Source organism: Somniosus microcephalus, chromosome 13 (assembly GCF_052327205.1).
Source record: "Somniosus microcephalus isolate GS21.2 chromosome 13, FLI_Smic_1.0, whole genome shotgun sequence".
Classification (NCBI taxonomy): domain Eukaryota; kingdom Metazoa; phylum Chordata; class Chondrichthyes; order Squaliformes; family Somniosidae; genus Somniosus; species Somniosus microcephalus.
The window spans coordinates 9,544,439-9,563,537 of NC_140999.1; the positions used below are offsets into that span (position 1 = coordinate 9,544,439).

Here is a 19,099-nt window from a genome sequence, read left to right on the forward strand (position 1 = left end):
AGTAAAGGCAAGTTTTTTCTTTACGTGATGCGCGGGACCCACTTTCAACGAGATGCACAAGAGTACAGCAGCGGTCGGGTCAGGGGCGGTAAGCCTATTGGTCTCTCATGGGCCCTAATGGCAGGGTTCCTTGAAGAAAGCAGGCAGAATTAAGAAGCTACTTTCAAAGATATATTGGAACGGTTGCCAATCGAATTCCTCCCTCCCTCCCCAAACACCGACAATTTTTCCTCTCCTCCTAAATGGTTGCCAACTGGGGTCAGACGTATTCCTGGAGGTTCCACCACATGACCTCCCGCTGCCCCGCCATTGGTCGACCAACATGTCCATCCTCACGGAGCCCTGCCTTCCCCGCGGACCAATTGGAACGCGAACAGACTCTTCGTGCCACAGTTGGAGGGTGGTGGAATTTTGGAACTCTTCCTCAAACGGCAGTTCATTACTAGGTCAATTGTTAATTTTAAATTGATAAGATTTTTGTTAACCAAAGGTACTAAGCGGTACGGGGGGGCAAAGGCGGGTGCATGGAGTTAGGTCGCAGATCAGCCGTGATATCGTTGAATGGTAGAACAGGCTCGAGGGGCTGAATGGCCTGGTCCTGGTCCTATAAAAACAGCCTTTTTTCTTTCCCCTCCCCCAACTCCCATCTTTTTCACAACTAAATAAACGAAAGCGTTATTAGAAAATGAAAAAAACCAACTTTTTTTTAATGCCCCTGTGATTTTTCTCCCGGGTGTTGTTGGCAGCCTGTGTCCTGGGGATTAATCTTCATATCCTGGGGAGTTGGCAAATGGCAACCCTCCCTCCAATTCTTCTTCAACTCCTTCCGTCTTATGTCACGCTCCATCGTTGGGAGAGCGATGCAGCCAATGAGACTCTCGTCAATGCTCTCTGATGAAGTTTATTCAGAATGGCCCAGAAATTCGGGTCGGGGGCTTCCCGCGGGTGCAAGCCCCCGACCTGCACTTACCTAGCGCGCCGGCCGTTGAGCTGTGGGCCCCCGTGGGATTCCGATCCTGGGCCTGCTCCAACTGCCGGCGCGCAGTGTTTGCGTATCCCAGGGGCGGTTAGTTCGAAGTGTCCCCTGGGATCACATGGACCATGGAGAGCCAATGGTAGCAGGGAAAGCTTCATTCATAAGTTTGACAGGAAGAGCTGTCAAACCTCTAAATACTATAAGCCCCAAAACATCACTAAATCTTCAAATAAATTTTTAAAAAATCACATTTTTAAAATAAACTATAAATTACATGAAACTATTTTAAACAAGAATTTAAATTTTTGAAAAAATTAATTACATTTTCTAACGGGGCTAAAAATAAACTTACCTTTCTTTAAAGTATTAAAAAATAATAAACCTGTGGAAAAAATGTTTTAATTTTAATTAATTCACCACTTACCTTGTTAAAAGCAGGCCTTGCGACTGCTTTTTACATGTCTAACTTCTGGAGACTTACCCTCCCGGGAAAACTGCAAAAAAAACGTAAGTTCGATGCGCACGCGCTGCCTCTCCTGCGCACGCATTCGACCTCTGGACCCCTTCTTTCAGGGAAACGGAAGTGCCGGTTTCCCGCGCATGCGCAGTGCATGCAGGAAACCGGCACTTCCATTGGGCTTACGGGTGAGTACCCCGTGCGTACTCACCCGTGGAGACCCAAATGCTCATATTACTCCCAAAGTGCAACCAAACTGGTGGAAATTCATTTAAAATTTTGAAATAAATTTCGGGGGGGGGGGGGGCGGTACAGTGGTTCGCACAGCATTACGAAAGAGAAAAATAAATGATGCTGATGGTTCCCCTCCAGGATTTTCTGAGGCTACGCAAACTAATCTTCAGCCCTCGATGTCACGGGTGCACCTCAACCAGTTGGCTGACTGCTGACACCTCGTGGCAGGTTGACAGCACTGCAGCTAAAAAAAACCACACGAGGGTATCTCAAACCTTGCCTCAGGTGCGCTGTCAGAGGTGCCGTCTTTCGGATGAGACGTTAAACCGAGGCCCCGTCTGCTCTCTCAGGTGGCTGTAAAAGATCCCATGGCACTATTTCGAAGAAGAGCAGTGGGAGTTATCCCCGGTGTTCTGGGGCCAATATTTATCCCTCAATCAACATCACTAAAACAAAAACAGATTCTCTGGTCACGATTGCGGTTTGTGGGAGCTTGCTGTGTGCAAATTGGCTGCCACGTTTGCTACAAGTGACGACACTTCAAAAAGTGCTTCATTGGCTGTAAAGCGCTTTGGGACGTCCAGTGGCCGTGAAAGGCGCGATAGAAATGCAAGCCTTTCTTTTTCCTTCCTAGATCCTGAAAATGAGAAGTGTCCATCTTCCCACACTTATTACGGTGGCTTTTCAACATTTAGCCAAGATGAGAGAAGTTTGATGCAGAGCGAAAGCAAAATGTTTAAAAAAACTGCCCCAAAGAAAACGTGCTCGCTCAGACGATTAGGTTTAATTACCAAATGCGGTCGCACTTTCCCAAGAGTATATTTACATACATCGCGACTGCACAGATCAACACTGGCAACGCTTGACACTACATTGTAGGATGAGCAAGGGTTACAGCAAACCGGGCAGGCAAATTTTAACGTTCAGACAGATAGTGACACCACATTAACATCCAGATGGCATTTACAAACTGCTTTAATATTTCACACAAGACGAATTGGAAATTCAGAGAACGGTTAATATAATTCGAATGGTTTTTATAACTTTTCATCCGCAATAGTCACGTTTTTTTCTTTTGACAGTTTTCTCCCCTTCTTTGCGAAAGGTCCTGCCCGACGCTGGGGTACAGTTTCACGGCTAGCAGCCTTCTAGCACCGCAGCGGCGCGGCCATCCTTCACCTGCCAGCCTCGACACTGAGCGTCATCGGGCTATTCAACCGTGGAGGTTAGCGCAGCCAAACCCTATCCTGCCCTCATACAACACACGCACGGACTTTCCAGCAGGGGGCACTGGAAGCCGATCAGGAGCAAGGATTCTGGACGATTTCCCCCTCATCTAATGCAGTTGTAGCGACCCTGCAACCAATCGCGGCTGCCTAGATCTCGAACCTGGGGCCGTGCTGGTGTGCATGGCTCAGTACTCGCCCACCGCCCCCCCCCCCGTGGATAGCTTACAAGCGAGGGTTCATATCCGATTTCAAAATCCTCATCCTTGTGTTCCAATCCCTCCGTGGCCTCGCGCCTCCCTATCTCAGTAACCTCCTCTAGCCCCACAACCCACCAAGTTCTCTGCGTTCCTGCAGATTTTGGCCTCTTGAGCAGCCCCGATTTCCATCGCTCCACCACTGGTGGCCGTAGCTTCAGCTGTCTAGGCCCTAAGCTCTGAAATTCCCTCCCTAAACCTCTCTCTCCTACTTTAATATGTGCCTTAAAACCTATCTCTTTGACCAACCCGTCCTAATATCTCATTATGTGGCTCGGTGTCAAACCCGGTTTGATAATCGCTCCTGCAAAGCACCTTGGGATGTTTTACTATGTTAAAGGCGCTATATAAATGCCTTTTAAACCAAACATGTCCGTTTGATTACTGGCTACACGGATTTCTGTTGCAGATTCAAAAATGTTTTAATAATTTTTGAAAATGTATCAGTGAAAATTTAAGAGCACAAATGTAATAAGAATATAATCGGACCAGGGCAAGGGGGAATATTAAGCAGTTTGGGAATCTTACTGGTTAATCTTTGGGTCTAAATCCTTCTCTGACTGCGAGGGTCCCAAGTCCTGTGGATTCCGGGGAAGATCCCGCTGCACTTGCCGCCTGGATTACCGCCCACCCCCCACTCCGCTCAAGCCGGCAGCAGCAACGCTAGAGTTCACGGGTCTTTTTAAAATCCAGTCGGGGAGGAGAAGGGGGGGAATAGAAGCAGCTTCCGTGGGCCGAAAGCAGTTCCGCTCCCCCTGCCCCTACGTTCGGTGTGTACATGGTGCGGTCCGGAGGGGGAGGTTGAAGACAGCGACTCGCCGGTCACCTCAGCTTGGGGAAGATGCGGATGAAGAGGATCATGCTGATGAAGGTGAAGCAGACTACCACCAGCATCAGCCACAGCAGCCAGTTGACCGATTTCTTGGTGTGTTGCTCCAGGCGCTCAGACTCCACCTTCAGCTTCTCGAAGTTCTGATCCGCCATCCGCAGCGAATGAGTCAGCGTCTGCGCACAAACAACACGCGCACGCGGGGTGAGTGAATTTTGCTTGTTAAAAGAGGTTCTTCTCCTCCACTCCCCATCCCAACCACCAGGCAAGGCCAGCATTTATTGCCCATCCCCAATTGCCCTCATCTGAGTGTCTCGCTCGTCCATTTCAGCAGGCAGTCAAGAATCCACCATATTGCTGTGGGTCTGGAGTCACATATCGGCCAGACCGGGCAAGGGCGGTAGATTTCCTTCCCTAAAAGAACATTAGTGAACCAGATGGGTTTTTACGACAATCCGATAGTTTCACGGCCACCATTACTGATACTAGCTTTTTATTCCAGATTTATTTAATGAACTGAATTTAAATTCCGTCGTGGTGGGATTTGAACTTATGTCTCTGGATCATTAGTCCAGGCCTCTGGATTGCTTCACCAAAGTTCCCTCTAAGCTGTGCGCGGGTGCGCAGCAATCTTGAAGGCACCGCGCAGGCAGCTCACAGGCGCTCAAATACTGCTTTTAAAAAAACTTAAAAAAATTTAAAGGGACCACGCTTTGAAAAAACTGGCCGCGCGCAACAAGGAAATCTTAGAGGGAGCGTTGGTCGTCACCCCATCCTCCCCTGAAGAGGTTAGCTCCCGCTGGGGATCAGCGCAATGGCTACCGGCCACCCTTTACGCCAGCTTGTCCGTGCGGCAATAAGTGTCGGCAGGCTGTTCAACTGCAAGAGGCATCACGGCCGAGCCTGATCGTGCCGTCGCACCAACTCCTGGCAAATCTGGTCGGTGAAATTTCGCTTCCCTAATCCAGGCGTGCAAAAGGACAATTGTAGTTCCCCCATTCCAGACTGCCAACCAGACTAATTCAGTGCATGGGACTGAACCCGTTCGCCAATCCATGTGACAATGCAGTGACCAATCGAGCCACCAGGGGAGCCTTGCTCGGATGTTGCTAGTTCTTTAAATAGCGTGTGTCTTATGAGGCTCTCGGTCAAGACACGGACTCAACAGCCAAGCATGGGTCACCTGGGGAGCGGGAAGGGAGTGGCCAGGTCGGGCGACCTCCTCGTGGGCTGCTCCTGGGCCGGGCGGACATTGGGGGTCGTTCGGCCTGACTGCCTGCCTCTCTTCCGCGGCTACATGCGTGCCCTGGTGACGGAGCACGCGGTGTCCGCCGGCACGCTCGAGGCCTTCCGCGGCCAATGGGCACCGGAAGGACTGGAGTGCGTCATCACCCCCGGGAATAGAATTTGAATTTAATTGGTTAAGTTTCCTTTTAATTTTTTTTCCGGTTACGGTCTTTATTGGTTGTGCCCCTTTAAAAAGGGGGCACATGCTTAACATCCAATAGGCAACTGCCTGAGATAAAGAAAGCTTCAGCCAAGCAAGGGAGGGGGGCAAGAGAATTAAAATATTAAAAGGTGAGGCAACAAGCTCCAACACAATAGTGTAAACTGTAGAGGATTCATTTCTGGTGCAAATTCGTTTAGCGACAGTAATTTAGATCAGTTTTATAATCAACCAGCCTAACCAGTCTATGCCGGTGTTTATGCTCCACTCGAGTCTCCTCCCGTCTTTCCTCATCTAACCCTATCAGCATAACCCTCTATTCCCTTCTCCCTCATGTGTTTATCTAGCCTCCCCTTAAATGCATCTATACTATTCTCCTCAACCACTCCCTGTGGCAGCGAGTTCCACATTCTCACCACTCTGGGTAAAAGAAGTTTCTTCTGAATTCCCTATTGGATTTCTTGGTCATTGACGCAAGAAAACTACTAGGCACTTGGTCTAAGCGTTAAACAAAGCTTTAATCAACTGTTTTACAACATGGAGGTCTAGTTGTGTCCTTCACTAGTTCCTGTTAAGAATGTCCTGCGCAAGCTGGGCCCGTGCCCGAGTATTTATACTCTCCCTGGACAGCGCCATCCGTAGGCCGCTCAGTATTATTTCATAAGTCTTTCTTTCATGAATGACTGATTCATGTTAGTCACTATCTTGTATTGATGGCCTCTAGTTTTGCTCTTCCCCACAAGTCGAAACACACTCTCTGTATCCACTCTAACAAAACCATTCATAATTTTAAAGGCCTCTATCAGGTCACCCCTCAGCCTTCTCTTTTCTAGAGCATTTCAATACAACTAAAGTAATGCGCTGTCCCATCCCCCACTCTAATTTGTGAAATCATTTCTTCTAATTTCCCCCCATTCATAATCCTTAGTCTGCACCCCTTGCTACCGATTCACCAATCAGTGGAAACAATCTTTCACTATTTACTGAATCAAAACCACAATTTTTAAAATATATATATTGTTTTAAAACCTCGAATAAATCCTCCACCCACCTAATCTTCTCCACGCCTGTGAAAAAAGAGCCATTTGTTGTCTTTTGAGCTTCAGCTGTAGGAGGCTAAACTTGTCCAGCTTAAGAATTACTCATTGGAGTTTAGAAGAATGAGGGGTGATCTTATTGAAACATAAGATTTTGAGGGGCTTGACAGGGTGGATGCAGAGAGGATGTTTCCCCTCGTGGGGGAATCTAGAACTAGGGGTCATAGTTTCAGAATATAGGGAGTTAGGAGGTAAATTTAAAAATAGGACCTCAAAGGTAGTAATCTCAGGATTGCCACCAGTGCCACGTGCTAATCAGAGTAGAAATAGAAGGATATTTCAGATGAATATGTGGCTAGAGGAATGGTGCAAGTGGGAAGGATTCAAATTCCTGGGACATTGGAACCGGTTCTGGGGGAGGTGGGACCTGGGCAGGACCGGGACCGATGTCCTAGGGGGCGTGCTTGCTAGTGCTGTTGGGGAGGGTTTAAACTAAAATGGCAGGGGGTTGGGAACCTGTGCAGGGAGTCAGAGGAAAGGGAAGCAAGGATAGAACATAGAAGATAGGAGTAGGAGTAGGCCATTCGGCCCTTCGAGCCTGCTCCGCCATTCAATGTGATCATGGCTGATCATCCAAATTCAGTACCCTGTCCCTGCCTTTTCCCCATATCCCTTGATCCCTTTAGCCTCAAGAAATATATCCAACTCTTTCTTGAATATATTTAATGAACTAGCCTCCACCGCCCTCTGTGGCAGAGAATTCCACAGGTTCACCACTCTCTGGGTGAAGAAATTCCTCCTCATTTCAGTCCTAAATGGCTTACCCCTTATCCTTAGACTATGACCCCTGGTTCTGGACTCCCCAGCCATCAGAAACATCCTTCCTGCATCTAGTCTGTCCAGACCTGACAGAATTTTATAGGTTTCGATGAGATCCCCTCTCAATCTTCTAAACTCCAGTGAGTATAAGCCCAATCGACACAATCTCTCCTCATATGTCATTCCTGCCATCCCAGGTATCAGCCTGGTGAATCTTCGCTGCACTCCCTCCATGGCAAGAACGTCCTTCCTCAGGTAAGGTGACCAAAACTGCACACAATACTCAAGGTGCGGTCTCACCAAGGCCCTGTACAACTGTAGCAAGACATCCTTGTTCCTGTACTCGAACCCTCTTGCTACGAAGGCCAACATACCATTTGCCTTCTTAACCGCCTGCTGCACCTGCATGCTTACCTTCAGCGACTGGTGCACAAGGACACCCAGGTCTCTTTGCACTTCCCCTTCTCCCAATCTATTGCCATTCAAATAATAATCTGCCTTCCTGTTTTTGCCACCAAAGTGGATAACCTCACATTTATCCACATTATAGTGCATTTGCCATGTTTCTGCCCAATCACTCAACCTGTCCAAATCGTACTGGAGTTTCCCAACATCCTCATCGCAGCTTACCCTCCCACCCAGCTTTGTGTCGTCTGCAAATTTGGAGATATTACATCCAATTCCCTCGTCCAGATCATTAATATATATTGTGAACAGCTGGGGTCCTAGGACCGATCCTTGCGGTACCCCACTAGTCACTGCCTGCCACTCGGAGAACGACCCGTTTTTTTCCAACTCTTTGCTTTCTGTCCGCCAACCAGTTCTCTATCCAAGTCAATACCTTGCCCCCAATCCCATGTGCCTTAATTTTGCACGCTAATCTCTTATGTGGGACCTTATCGAAAGCCTTCTGAAAGTCCAAATACACCACATCCACTGATTCTCCCTTATCTATTTTACCAGTTACATCCTCAAAAAATTCCAGTAGATTAGTCAAGCATGATTTACCTTTTGTAAATCTATGTTGACTTTGTCCGATCCTGTCACTGCTTTCCAAGTGCTCTGCTATTACATCTTTTATAATAGACTCTAGCATTTCCCCCACTACCGATGTCAGGCTTACCGCTTTTTCTCTACCACCTTTTTTGAATAGTGCAAAAGACAGGAAGGAGAAAAGCAAAAGTGGAAGGCAGAGAAATCAAGGGTGTAAATCAATCAGGGCCACAGTAAATAATAATTCTAAAAGGACTAAGAGTGTTAAAAAAAAAAGCCTGAAGGCTTTGTGTCTTAATGCGAGAAGCATTCATAATAAGGTGGATGAATTAGCTGCGCAAATAGATGTAAACGGATATGATATAATTGGGATTACAGAGACATGGCTCCAGGGTGACCAAGGCTGGGAATTCAACATCCAGGGGTATTCAATATTCAGGAAGGACAGGCAAAAAGGAAAAGGGGGGGGGGGCGGTAGCATTGCTGGTTAAAGAGGAGATTAACACAATAGTAAGGAAGGATATTAGCTCTGATGATGTGGAATCTGTATGGGTAGAGCTGAGAAATACCAAGGGGCAGAAAATGTTAGTGGGAGTTGTATACAGACCCCCAAACAGTAATGCTGAGGTTGGGGATGGCATTAAATGGGAAATTAGAGACGCATGCAATAAGGGCACAGCAGTTATCGTGGGTGACTGTAATCTACATATAGATTGGGCTAACCAAATTAGTAACAATACTGTGGAGGAGGAATTCCTGGAGTGTATACAGGTGGTTTCCTGGACCAATATGTCAAGGAACCAACTAGAGATCAGGCCATCTCAGACTGGGTATTATGTAATGAGAAAGGAATAATTAGCAATCTTGTTGTGCGAGGCCCCTTGGGGAGGAGCGAACATAATATGCTAGAATTCTTCATTAAGATGGAGAGTGAGGTAGTTGACTCAGAGACTAGGGTCCTGAATTTAAATAAAGGAGACTACGATGGTATGAGGTGCGAGTTGGCTAGGATGGATTGGGGAATGTTACTTACAGAGTTGACGGTGAATAGGCAATGACAAACATTTAAAGATCGCATGGATGAACTACAGAATTTGTTCTTCCCTGTTTGGCATAAAAATAAAACAAAAAAGGTGACTCAACATTGGCTAACAAGGGAAATTAGGGATAACATAAGATCCAAGGAGAGGACATATAAATTGGCCAGAAAAAGCAGCAAACCTGAGGATTGGGAGCAGTTTAGGATTCAGCAAAGGAGGACAAAGGGATTAATTAAGAGGGGGAAAATAGAGTATGAGAGTAAGCTTGTAGGAAACATAAAAACTGACTGTAAAAGTTTCTATAGATATGTGAAGAGAAAAAGATTGGTGAAGTCAAGCGTAGGGCTCTTGCAGTCAGAATCAGGAGAATTTATAATGGGGAACAAAGAAATGGCGGACCAATTAAATACATACTTTGGTTCTGTCTTCACAAAGGAGGACACAAATAACCTCCCAGAGATATCAGGGAACATAGGGTCTAATGAGGGGGAGGAACTGAATGAAATCAGTATTTGTAGGGAAATGGTGTTAGGGAAATTGACGGGATTGAAGGCCGATAAATCCCCAGGGCCTGATAATCTACATCCTAGGGTACTTAAGGAAGTGGCCCTAGAAATAGTAGATGCATTGCTGGTCATCTTCCAAAATTCTATAGACTCTGGAATAGTTCCCATAGATTGGAGGGTAGCTAATGTAACACCACTACTTAAAAAAGGTGGTAGAGAGAAAACGGGGAATTATAGACCGGTAAGCCTGACATCGGTAGTGGGGAAAATGCTAGAGTCCATTATAAAAGATGGAATAGCAGAGCACTTGGAAAACAGCGACAGGATCAGACAAAGTCAACATGGATTTACAAAAGGTAAATCATGCTTAACTAATATACTGGAATTTTTTGAGGATGTGACTGACAGAATAGATAAGGGAGAACCAGTGGATGTGGTGTATTTGGACTTTCAGAAGGCTTTCAATAAGATCCCGCATAAGAGATTAGCGTGCAAAGTTAAAGCACATGGGATTGGGGGTAAGGTATTGACTTGGATAGAGAACTGGTTGGCAGACAGGAAGCAAAGAGTTGGAAAAAACGGGTCTTTTTCCGAGTGGCAGGCAGTGACTAGTGGGGTACCGCAGCGATTGGTGCTAGGACCCCAGCTATTCACAATATATATTAATGATCTAGACGAGGGAACTAGATATAACATCACCAAGTTTGCAGACGACACAAAGCTGGGTGGGCATGTGTGCTGTGAGGAGGATGCAGAGAAACTCCAGTATGATTTGGACAGGTTGGGTGATTGGGCAGATGCATTATAATGTGGATAAATGCAAGGTTATCCACTTTGGTGGCAAAAACAGGAAGGCAGATTATTATCTGAACGGCAATAGATTGGGAGAAAGGGAAGTGCAACGAGACCTGGGTGTCTTTGTGCACCAGTCGCTGAAGGTAAGCATGCAGGTGCAGCAGGCGGTTAAGAAGGCAAATGGTATGTTGGCCTTCATAGCGAGAGGATTCGAGTACAGGAGCAAGGATGTCTTGCTGCAGTTGTACAGGGCCTTGGTGAGACTACACCTTGAGTATTGTGTGCAGTTTTGGTTGCCTTATCTGAGGAAGGATGTTCTTGCCATGGAAGGAGTGCAGCGAAGATTCACCAGGCTGATACCTGGGATGGCAGGAATTATGTATGGAGAGAGATTGGGTCGATTAGGCTTATATTTGCTAGAGTTTAGGAGAATGAGAGGGGATCTCATTGAAACTTATAACATTCTAACAGGACTAGACAGACTAGATGCAGGAAGGATGTTCCCGATGGCGGGGGAGTCCAGAACCGGGGGTCACAGTCTAAGGATAAGGGGTAAGCCATTTAGGACAGAGATGAGGAGGAATTTCTTCACCCAGAGAGTGGTGAACCTGTGGAATTCTTTACCACAGAAGGCAGTTGAGGCCAATTCATTAAATATATTCAAGAAGGAGTTAGATATATTTCTTAAGGCTAAAGGGATCAAGGGAAATGGGGAGAAAGCAGGGACAGGGTACTGAATTTGGATGATCAGCCATGATCTCACTGAATGGCGGAGCAGGCTCGAAGGGCCTACTCCTGCTCCTATCTTCTATGTTTCTAATAAGGGGTCGCCCATTTAAGAAGGATTTCTTCTCTCAGAGGGTCGTGAATCTTTGGAATTCTCTTCACCAGAGAGCTGTGGAGGCTGGGTCATTGAATATATTCAAGGCAGAGATAGACAGATTATTGAACTATAGGGGAGTCAAGGGTTATGGGGAGCGGGCAGGAAAGCGGAGTTGAGGCCAAGATCAGATCAGCCATGATCTTATTGAATGGCGGAGCAGGCTCGAGGAGCCGAATGGCCGACTCCTGCTCCTAATTCTTATGTTATTATACAAGAAACTCCAACAGAACCAAATTCAGAAGGTTTCAGTATTGGAGTCCTTGTCTCTCCTGTCCTCCATCGGTGCCACTTTAAAAAATAAAGATTTCTCACCAAATGCAATGGAACTTTTGTTTACACAGCGCGAGCCATGAAAATAAATGAAAGCCCAGCCGCTCGGAATGGCTCACAGTGCCGGATGGTGTAGTTCTTCAGGAATGCTGCGCGCGGCCTCCTCCAACGTGGAGCTCGTTACCACGGGAAGTGGTTGAGGCGAATTGGGCTTAGATGCTTTCAAAAGGAAACGAGATGAGTACATGAGAGAAAAGGGGATAGAAAGATATGCTGAAAGGCTGAGATGAGGTGGATGGAATGGGAGGAGACTCGTGTGGAGTCTGAACACTAGCACAGACCAGTTGGGCCGAATGGCCTGTTTCTTCTGTGTAATTCTATGTAATAACCTGTCATCCCTGATGTTATGCTAGTATACCTTCACATGTCCTTCTTATTTGAAAGTGGACTGCATGGCTAAGGGGGCAGTGAATGACCTACTCCAATGACATTGGTAAAAAAAAAAAGTCTTTCAAGAGAGATTGAGTAGAACGAGCCGATACTCTCTGGAGTTTAGAAGAATGAGAGGCGATCTCATTGAAACATGTAAGATTCTGAGGGGGATTGACAGGGTAGATGCTGAGAGGCTGCTTCCCCTGGCTGGGGAGTCTAGAACCAGGGGACATAGTCTCAGGATAAGGGGTCGGCCATTTAGGACTGCGATGAGGAGGAATTTCTTCACTCGGAGGGTTGTGAATCTTTGGAACTCTCGACCCCAGAGGGCTGTGGATGTTCAGTCGTGCGTATAATCAAGACTGAGATCGATAGATTTTTGGACATTAAGGGATATGGGGATCGGGCGGGAAAGTGGAGTTGAGGTTGAAGATCAGCCATGATCATATCGAATGGCGGAGCAGGCTCGAGGGGCCGTATGGCCGACTCCTGCTCCGAATTCTTATGTACTCCTTGATGTAGTCAATTCAGATCTGTTTCAATGAAATCCCACAGTTAAAATCTTAAAACTCCTTTAGCTAATCTCTCAATCTTTTGCCATTTCACATCATTTGCCTATGGTTTCCCCAATATTGTATCCAGAACTGCTCAGCATCAACTCTACATGAATGGTACCTGACCACAGACTTATGTAACAGACTTTACAATGGGCACGAATATTACACTGACCCTCACCTTGCTTCTCCTCTCTACACCCACCCGGCCCCCCGCTACCAGTGAGTATACGATGGGTACGGTAGCATAGTGGTTATGTTACTGGACTAGTAATCCAGAGGCCTGGACTAATGATCCAGAGACAAGAGTTCACAATCCCACCACGGCAGCTGGGGAATTTAAATTCAGTTCATTAAATAAATCTGGAACAAAAAGCTAGCATCAGTAACAGTGACCATGAAACTATTGGATTATCATAAAAACCCATCTGGTTCACTAATGCCCTTTAGGGAAGGAAACCTGCCGTTCTTACCCGGTCTGGGCCTATATGTGACTCCAGACCCACAGCAATGTGGTTAACTCTTAACGACCTTTTGAAATGGCCTCGCAAGCCACTCAGTTGTACCAAACCGCTACAAAGACGGACTGCAGCGGTTCAAGGCAGCGGCTCACCACCACCTGCTCAAGGGCAATTGGGATGGGAATTTTAAAAAAAGGTAGCGGCAACTGCATCAGCAAGCTGCCCAACGGTGAATGTATCAGAATGGAAATTAACCGTGAGTTTACCTTTCAGTGAGTGTCACTGGCTGATGACCGAGAGCTGGACTCCTGACCGATACTTTCCCCAACCCCCTCCCCCCGCCCCCACTCCTTAGCCCCGACAAGGTCAAACTGTAGTTACATAGAATTACATAAAGTTTACGGCACAGAAACAGGCCATTTGGCCCATGCCGGTGTTTGTGCTCCACACGAGCCTCATCCCATCCCTCTTAATGTCAGCTGTGGCTCATGCCTCCGAGTCAGAAGGCTGTGGCTTCGAGTCCCCACTCCAGAGGCTGGAGCACCAAAATCTAGGCCGACACTCCAAGCGCAGTGCTGAGGGAGTGCCGCACTGTCGGAGGTGCCGTCTTTATTCGTTCTTTTCTCCAGCACAGACCCGATGGGCCGAATGGCCTCCTTCTGTACCGTAAATTTCTACGATTCATCTAACCCCATCAAGATATCCTGCTATTCCTTTCTCCCTCGTGGTTCTAGCTCCCTTTCAGTTGCCCCAGCTGCAATGAGCTAACTAAGCACGGAGCAAGGATTGGACCGGGAGGGGGGCGGGGGGCTCTCTGAAGCGGCACCGCCCCCATCGGAGGATCCTCTGTTGCGGTGTCGCTGGGGGGGCGGGGGGGGTAGGGCCTCACCCCAGTGCTGCCCCCCATTCCGCCCCCCCCCGGGGCATGACCCCCTACCTGGTTGTCCTGTTTGATGACGTTCTGTGCCGCCAGCGTGTTGTTCTTCAGGTTACGGGCCAGGCTCAGCATCTCCTCGGCAAGCCGCTCCTGCATGTTGTGGTGACGGTGGAGAACGGCGTCCAGCTCAGTGGCAGATTGTTTCTCATCTGCCAGTCCGCTGCAAAAGAGGGGAAGGGAGGGGGCAAATTTTTTTTTTAATGGAGCAAAAATGTGTTTGTGTATGTGAGGTACAGCATTACAATAAAAATTTAGTTGGTCGAATCCCAGTTTATCTGTGAGAACTGCTACGCACGGACTGTACACTAAGGAAGGAAGAACTTGCATTTCGATAGCACCTTTCATGACCTCAGGACGTCCCAAAGCGCTTTACAGCCAATGAAGTACTTTTTGAAGTGCAGTCACTGTTGTAATGTAGGAAACACAGCAGCAAGTATGCGCACAGCAAGCTCCCACAAACAGCAATGTGATAATGACCAGATAATCTGTTTTTGTTATGTTGATTGAGGGATAAATATTGACCCAGGACAAAATCTATTACAAGGTCAAAAACTATGAAAGTTATTGGAAAGCTGAGTCATGGAATAGTTATTAGAAGTCAACTTAAAACACTCTAGAAAGTCTAACTAAAGAGATATAAGCTCCCGGAGACATATCTCTCTATACAAGAGGCGCAACAGAAATGCAAGTTGTAACTAAATGGAATTAAAGGAACAAATAGGTTTTCTCTAGAAAAGAGAAGGGTGACCTAATAGAGGTCTTTAAAACTTGAAGGGGTTCGATAGGGTAGATGTAGAGAAGACTTTCTACTTATGGGGCAGTCCAAAACTAGGGGCCATAAATACAAGATATATCTTGTCACTAATAAATCCAATAGGGGATTCAGGAAAAACTTCTTTACCCAGAGAGTGGTGAGAATGTGGAACTCGTTACCACAGGGAGTGGTTGATGTTTGTTGAAGGATAAATATTGGCCGGGACACCGGGGAGAACGAAGTAGTGCCATGGGATCTTTTACCAGACGGGCAGACGGGGCCTCGGTTTAACGTCTCATCCGAAAGACAGCACCTCCGACAGCGCAGCACTCCCTCAGTACTGGCACTGGGATACAGTGTCAGCCTGGATATTGTGCTCAAGTCTCTGGAGTGGGACTTGAACCCACAACCTTCCGACTCAGAGGCGAGAGAATGCTACCCACAGAGCCAGGGCGAAACACTAAAATTGCAGTGCAAATTCAAATTAATTCACTTAACAGGTTCACGTGAAATTCCCATGTCTGCTACTTTAATGGGGCGGCTCTCAGGTCATTTCCTCCATTAAAACTGCAGATAAAGATATTTAATTTGAATGTAATAAGTGTCCCTGCAGTAATATTGCACAGCGTTACTTAATGTAAATCAGCCACACACCTCCCTAGTGATTGGCTGCAAATTATTGCTCCATAAACTTGCATCTTTCTGCATTAATTATCTACATCAAGGGCCACATTACTGGCAGACAGCTGCTTGTTGGATCTTCCACCCCCTTTCCAACATATCTCCATTGTAAACTAGAGCATCAGTGTCAGTGCTGAGTAGAGCTTCCCCGGATAAAGAGAGCGCAAAAGAGCGAGAGAGAGAAAGAGAAACGGCAGAGAGGTTTAGGGAGGGAATTCCAGAGCTTAGGGCCCAGGCAGCTGAAGGCACGGCCGCCAATGGTGGAGCGATTAAAATCGGGGATACGCAAGAGGCCAGAATTGGAGGAGCGCAGAGATCTCGGAGGGTTGTAGGACTGGAAGAGGTTACAGGGATAGGGAGGGGGCGAGGCCATGGAGGGATTTGAACTCAAGGGTGTCAATGTTAAAACAGAGGTGTTGCTGGACTGAGAGCCAATGTAGGGCAGCGAGCACAGAGGTGATGGGTGGATGAGACTTGGTGCAAGTTTTTTTAAAATTTGTTTTTGGGATCAGGGCGTCACTGGCAATGCCAGCATTTATTGCCCATCCCTAGTTGCCCTCGAGAAGGTGGTGGTGAGCCGCCTTCTTGAACTGCTGCAGTCCGTATATTTCTTGAGGCTAAAGGGATCAAGGGATATGGGGAGAAGGCAGGGACAGGGTACTGAATTTGGATGATCAGCCATGATCTCACTGAATGGCGGAGCAGGCTCGAAGGGCCGAATGGCCTACTCCTGCTCCTATCTTCTATGTTTCTATGTGTGGTGAAGGTACTCCCACAGTGCTGTTAGGGAGGGAGTTCCAGGATTTTGACCCCGCGACGATGAAGGATTGGCGATATACTTCTAAATCAGGACGGTGTGTGACTTGGAGGGGAACTTGGAGGTGGTGGTGTTCCCCTGCGCCTGCTGCCCTTGTCCTTCTAGGTGGAAGAGGTCGCGGGTTTGGGAGGTGCTGCCGAAGAAGCCTTGGCGAGTTGCTGCAGTGCATCTTGTAGATGGTGCACGCTGCAGCCACGGTACGCCGGTGGTGGAGGGAGTGAATGTTTAAGGTGCTGGATGGGGTGCCAATCAAGCGGGTTGCTTTGTCCAGGATGGTGTCGAGCTTCTTGAGTGTTGTTGGAGCTGCACTCATCCAGGCAAGTGGAGAGTATTCCATCACACTCCTGACTTGTGCTTTGTAGATGGTGGAAAGGCTTTGGGGAGTCAGGAGGTGAGACACTCGCCGCAGAATACCTAGCCTCTGACCTGCTCTTGTTGCCACAGTATTTATGTGGCTGGTCCAGTTAAGTTTCTGGTCAATGGTGACCCCCAGGATGTTGATAGTGGGGGATTCGGCAATGGTAATGCCGTTGAATGTCAAGGGGAGGTGGGCCACGGGCAACGGAAGAGCTCAAGTTTACGGAGATATATTTGCATTGGAGACAGTTCAGAGAAGGTTCACGAGGGTGATTCCGGAGATGAAGGGGTTGTCTTATGAGGAAAGGTTGAGCAGGCTGGGCCTATACTCATTGGAGTTTAGAAGAATGGGAGGGGATCTTATTGAAACATATAAGATTCTGAAGGGGCTCGACAGGGTAGATGCAGAGAGGATGTTTCCCCTCGTGGGGGAATCTAGAACTAGGGGGCATAAATTCAGAATAAGGGGGCACCCATTTAGAACGGAAATGAGGAGGAATTTCTTCTCAGAGGGTCGTGAATCTTTGGAATTCTCTTCCCCAGAGAGCTGTGGAGGCTGGGTCTGTTATGAATCTTATGATCCATGAAGAAAGACTCATGAAATAACACTGGACGGCCAGGGGTGGCGCCGTCCAAGGAGTATAAATACTCGGGCGTGGGCCCAGCTTTCCCAGGACATTTTGTAAACAGGAACTAGTGAAAGATACAGGAAACTGTGTGTTATCCGGAGGCTAAATGTCCGGCAAGCTCGAGCCACCGGCAAAAATCAGGAGCCGTTTTGTTAAGTTTTTTTTTCTTTTCGTTGCTTTTTTCTCAACAGTCAAGCTCTGCAAGGTCTCGCTGAAGCTGTTGCTAAGCTACAGAGACGCTTGCAAGGTACGGCCGACTGTTTAGAAGCTGTTAGGGTTTGTTGCTAGATACAGAGCTCAAAATCTCCGTATGTTTCAACATTAGCGCTGGTTTGTCCGGCAGTTTTGATGGGACAGCAACAGCTTGGTCCCGTCGGTGCCGGATAGCACAAAGTTTCCTGTAACTAGACTTCCATGTTATGAAACAAGTTGATTAAAGCCTTGCTTTATACTCAAACCACGTGTGTAGTGAGTTTTATTATGTCAGGTCATTGAATATATTTAAGGTGGAGATGGACAGATTTTTGAACGATAAGGGAGTCAAGGGTTATGGGGAGTGGGCAGGGAAGTGGAGTTGAGGCCAAGATCAGATCGGCCATGATCTTATTGAATGGCGGAGCAGGCTCGAGGGGCCGAATGGCCGACTCCTGCTCCTACATCTTATGTTATGTACGGATGGTGGGAGCGTTGGAATAGTTGTGTCTGGAGGTAGCAAAATGGATGAGGTTTTCAGCAGCAGATGGGCTGAGGTAGGGCCGGAGACCGGCGATATTGCAGAGGTGGAACTAGGCGGTCTTGGTGATGGAGGGGATTATGGGATCGGAAGCTCAGCTCAGGTACGGTAGAACAAGCGAAGAACCGCACAACCCTGATAGACAGCCCACTGTCAGAAGCACTGGTGTGGCCCAGGGAGCACATTTCATGCTTAAATTCCCAGTCAGGGACTGTCTGTGTGGGGGAAACCAGGAAACATCGTGACAGCGAGACAGACTGCTATGGATATTTGTAAACTTACATAAAAAAAAACCTCACCTTCGTTTTCTCAATTCAGTAATTTTAGAACCTAAAAAACAAATAAAACAAAGATTCATTTTTAAAAAATCCACCTTGCCGCCTGACTGATGAATTTCCTTACATACAATAACAGTTCTTTTATTAGATGCCCCCATTTAGTCCTTAAAAAAGGGAAAAAGAATCAAGTATTCACCAATGGTAATTACTTGCATTTCGATATCATTTTAACAAGCTAAGAAATGTCTCAAAGTGCTTCATGTGCAGTGAATTGCTTTGATGTGGAAGAAAAAAAAAAATGCACCAGCTATTTTGACAGGGTAGATGCCGAGAGGTTGTTTCCCCACTGGCTGGAGAGTCTAGAACTAGGGGGTATAGTCTCAGGATACGGGGTCGGCCATTTAGGACTGAGATGAGGAGCAATTTCTTCACTCAGAGGGTGGTGAATCTATTTAAGGCTGAGATCGATAGATCTTTGGACTCTAGGGGTATCAAGGGATATGGCGGTCGGGCGGGAAAGTGGAGTTGAGGTCGATGATCAGCCGTGATCTTATTGAATGGCGGAGCAGGCTCGAGGGGCTGAATGGCCGACTCCTGCTCCTATTTCTTATGTTCTTACACTGCAAAATCCCCCAAAAAAGCAACGAGGCAAATGATCGATTAATCTATTTTTGTTGCTGTTGGAGTTATTGCTGAA

The 19,099-nt window shown here is 47.2% G+C and overlaps 1 protein-coding gene across 2 annotated transcripts in view; it reads right to left on the reverse strand.

Annotated features, from left to right (window-relative positions):
- Positions 1–2,432: 2,432 nt before the first annotated feature.
- use1 (unconventional SNARE in the ER 1 homolog (S. cerevisiae)) overlaps positions 2,433–19,099 on the reverse strand; it is a 33,114-nt gene continuing 16,447 nt past the window's right edge. For both annotated transcript variants that reach the window (XM_086004464.1, XM_086004463.1), the window contains 3 exons: positions 18,424–18,454; positions 14,154–14,313; positions 2,433–4,155 (listed from right to left, as the gene is read on the reverse strand). In XM_086004464.1, coding sequence (XP_085860590.1) covers positions 3,973–4,155; positions 14,154–14,313; positions 18,424–18,454 — 374 coding nt within the window. In that variant the 3' untranslated portion in view covers positions 2,433–3,972. The remainder of the gene's footprint in view (positions 4,156–14,153; positions 14,314–18,423; positions 18,455–19,099) is intronic.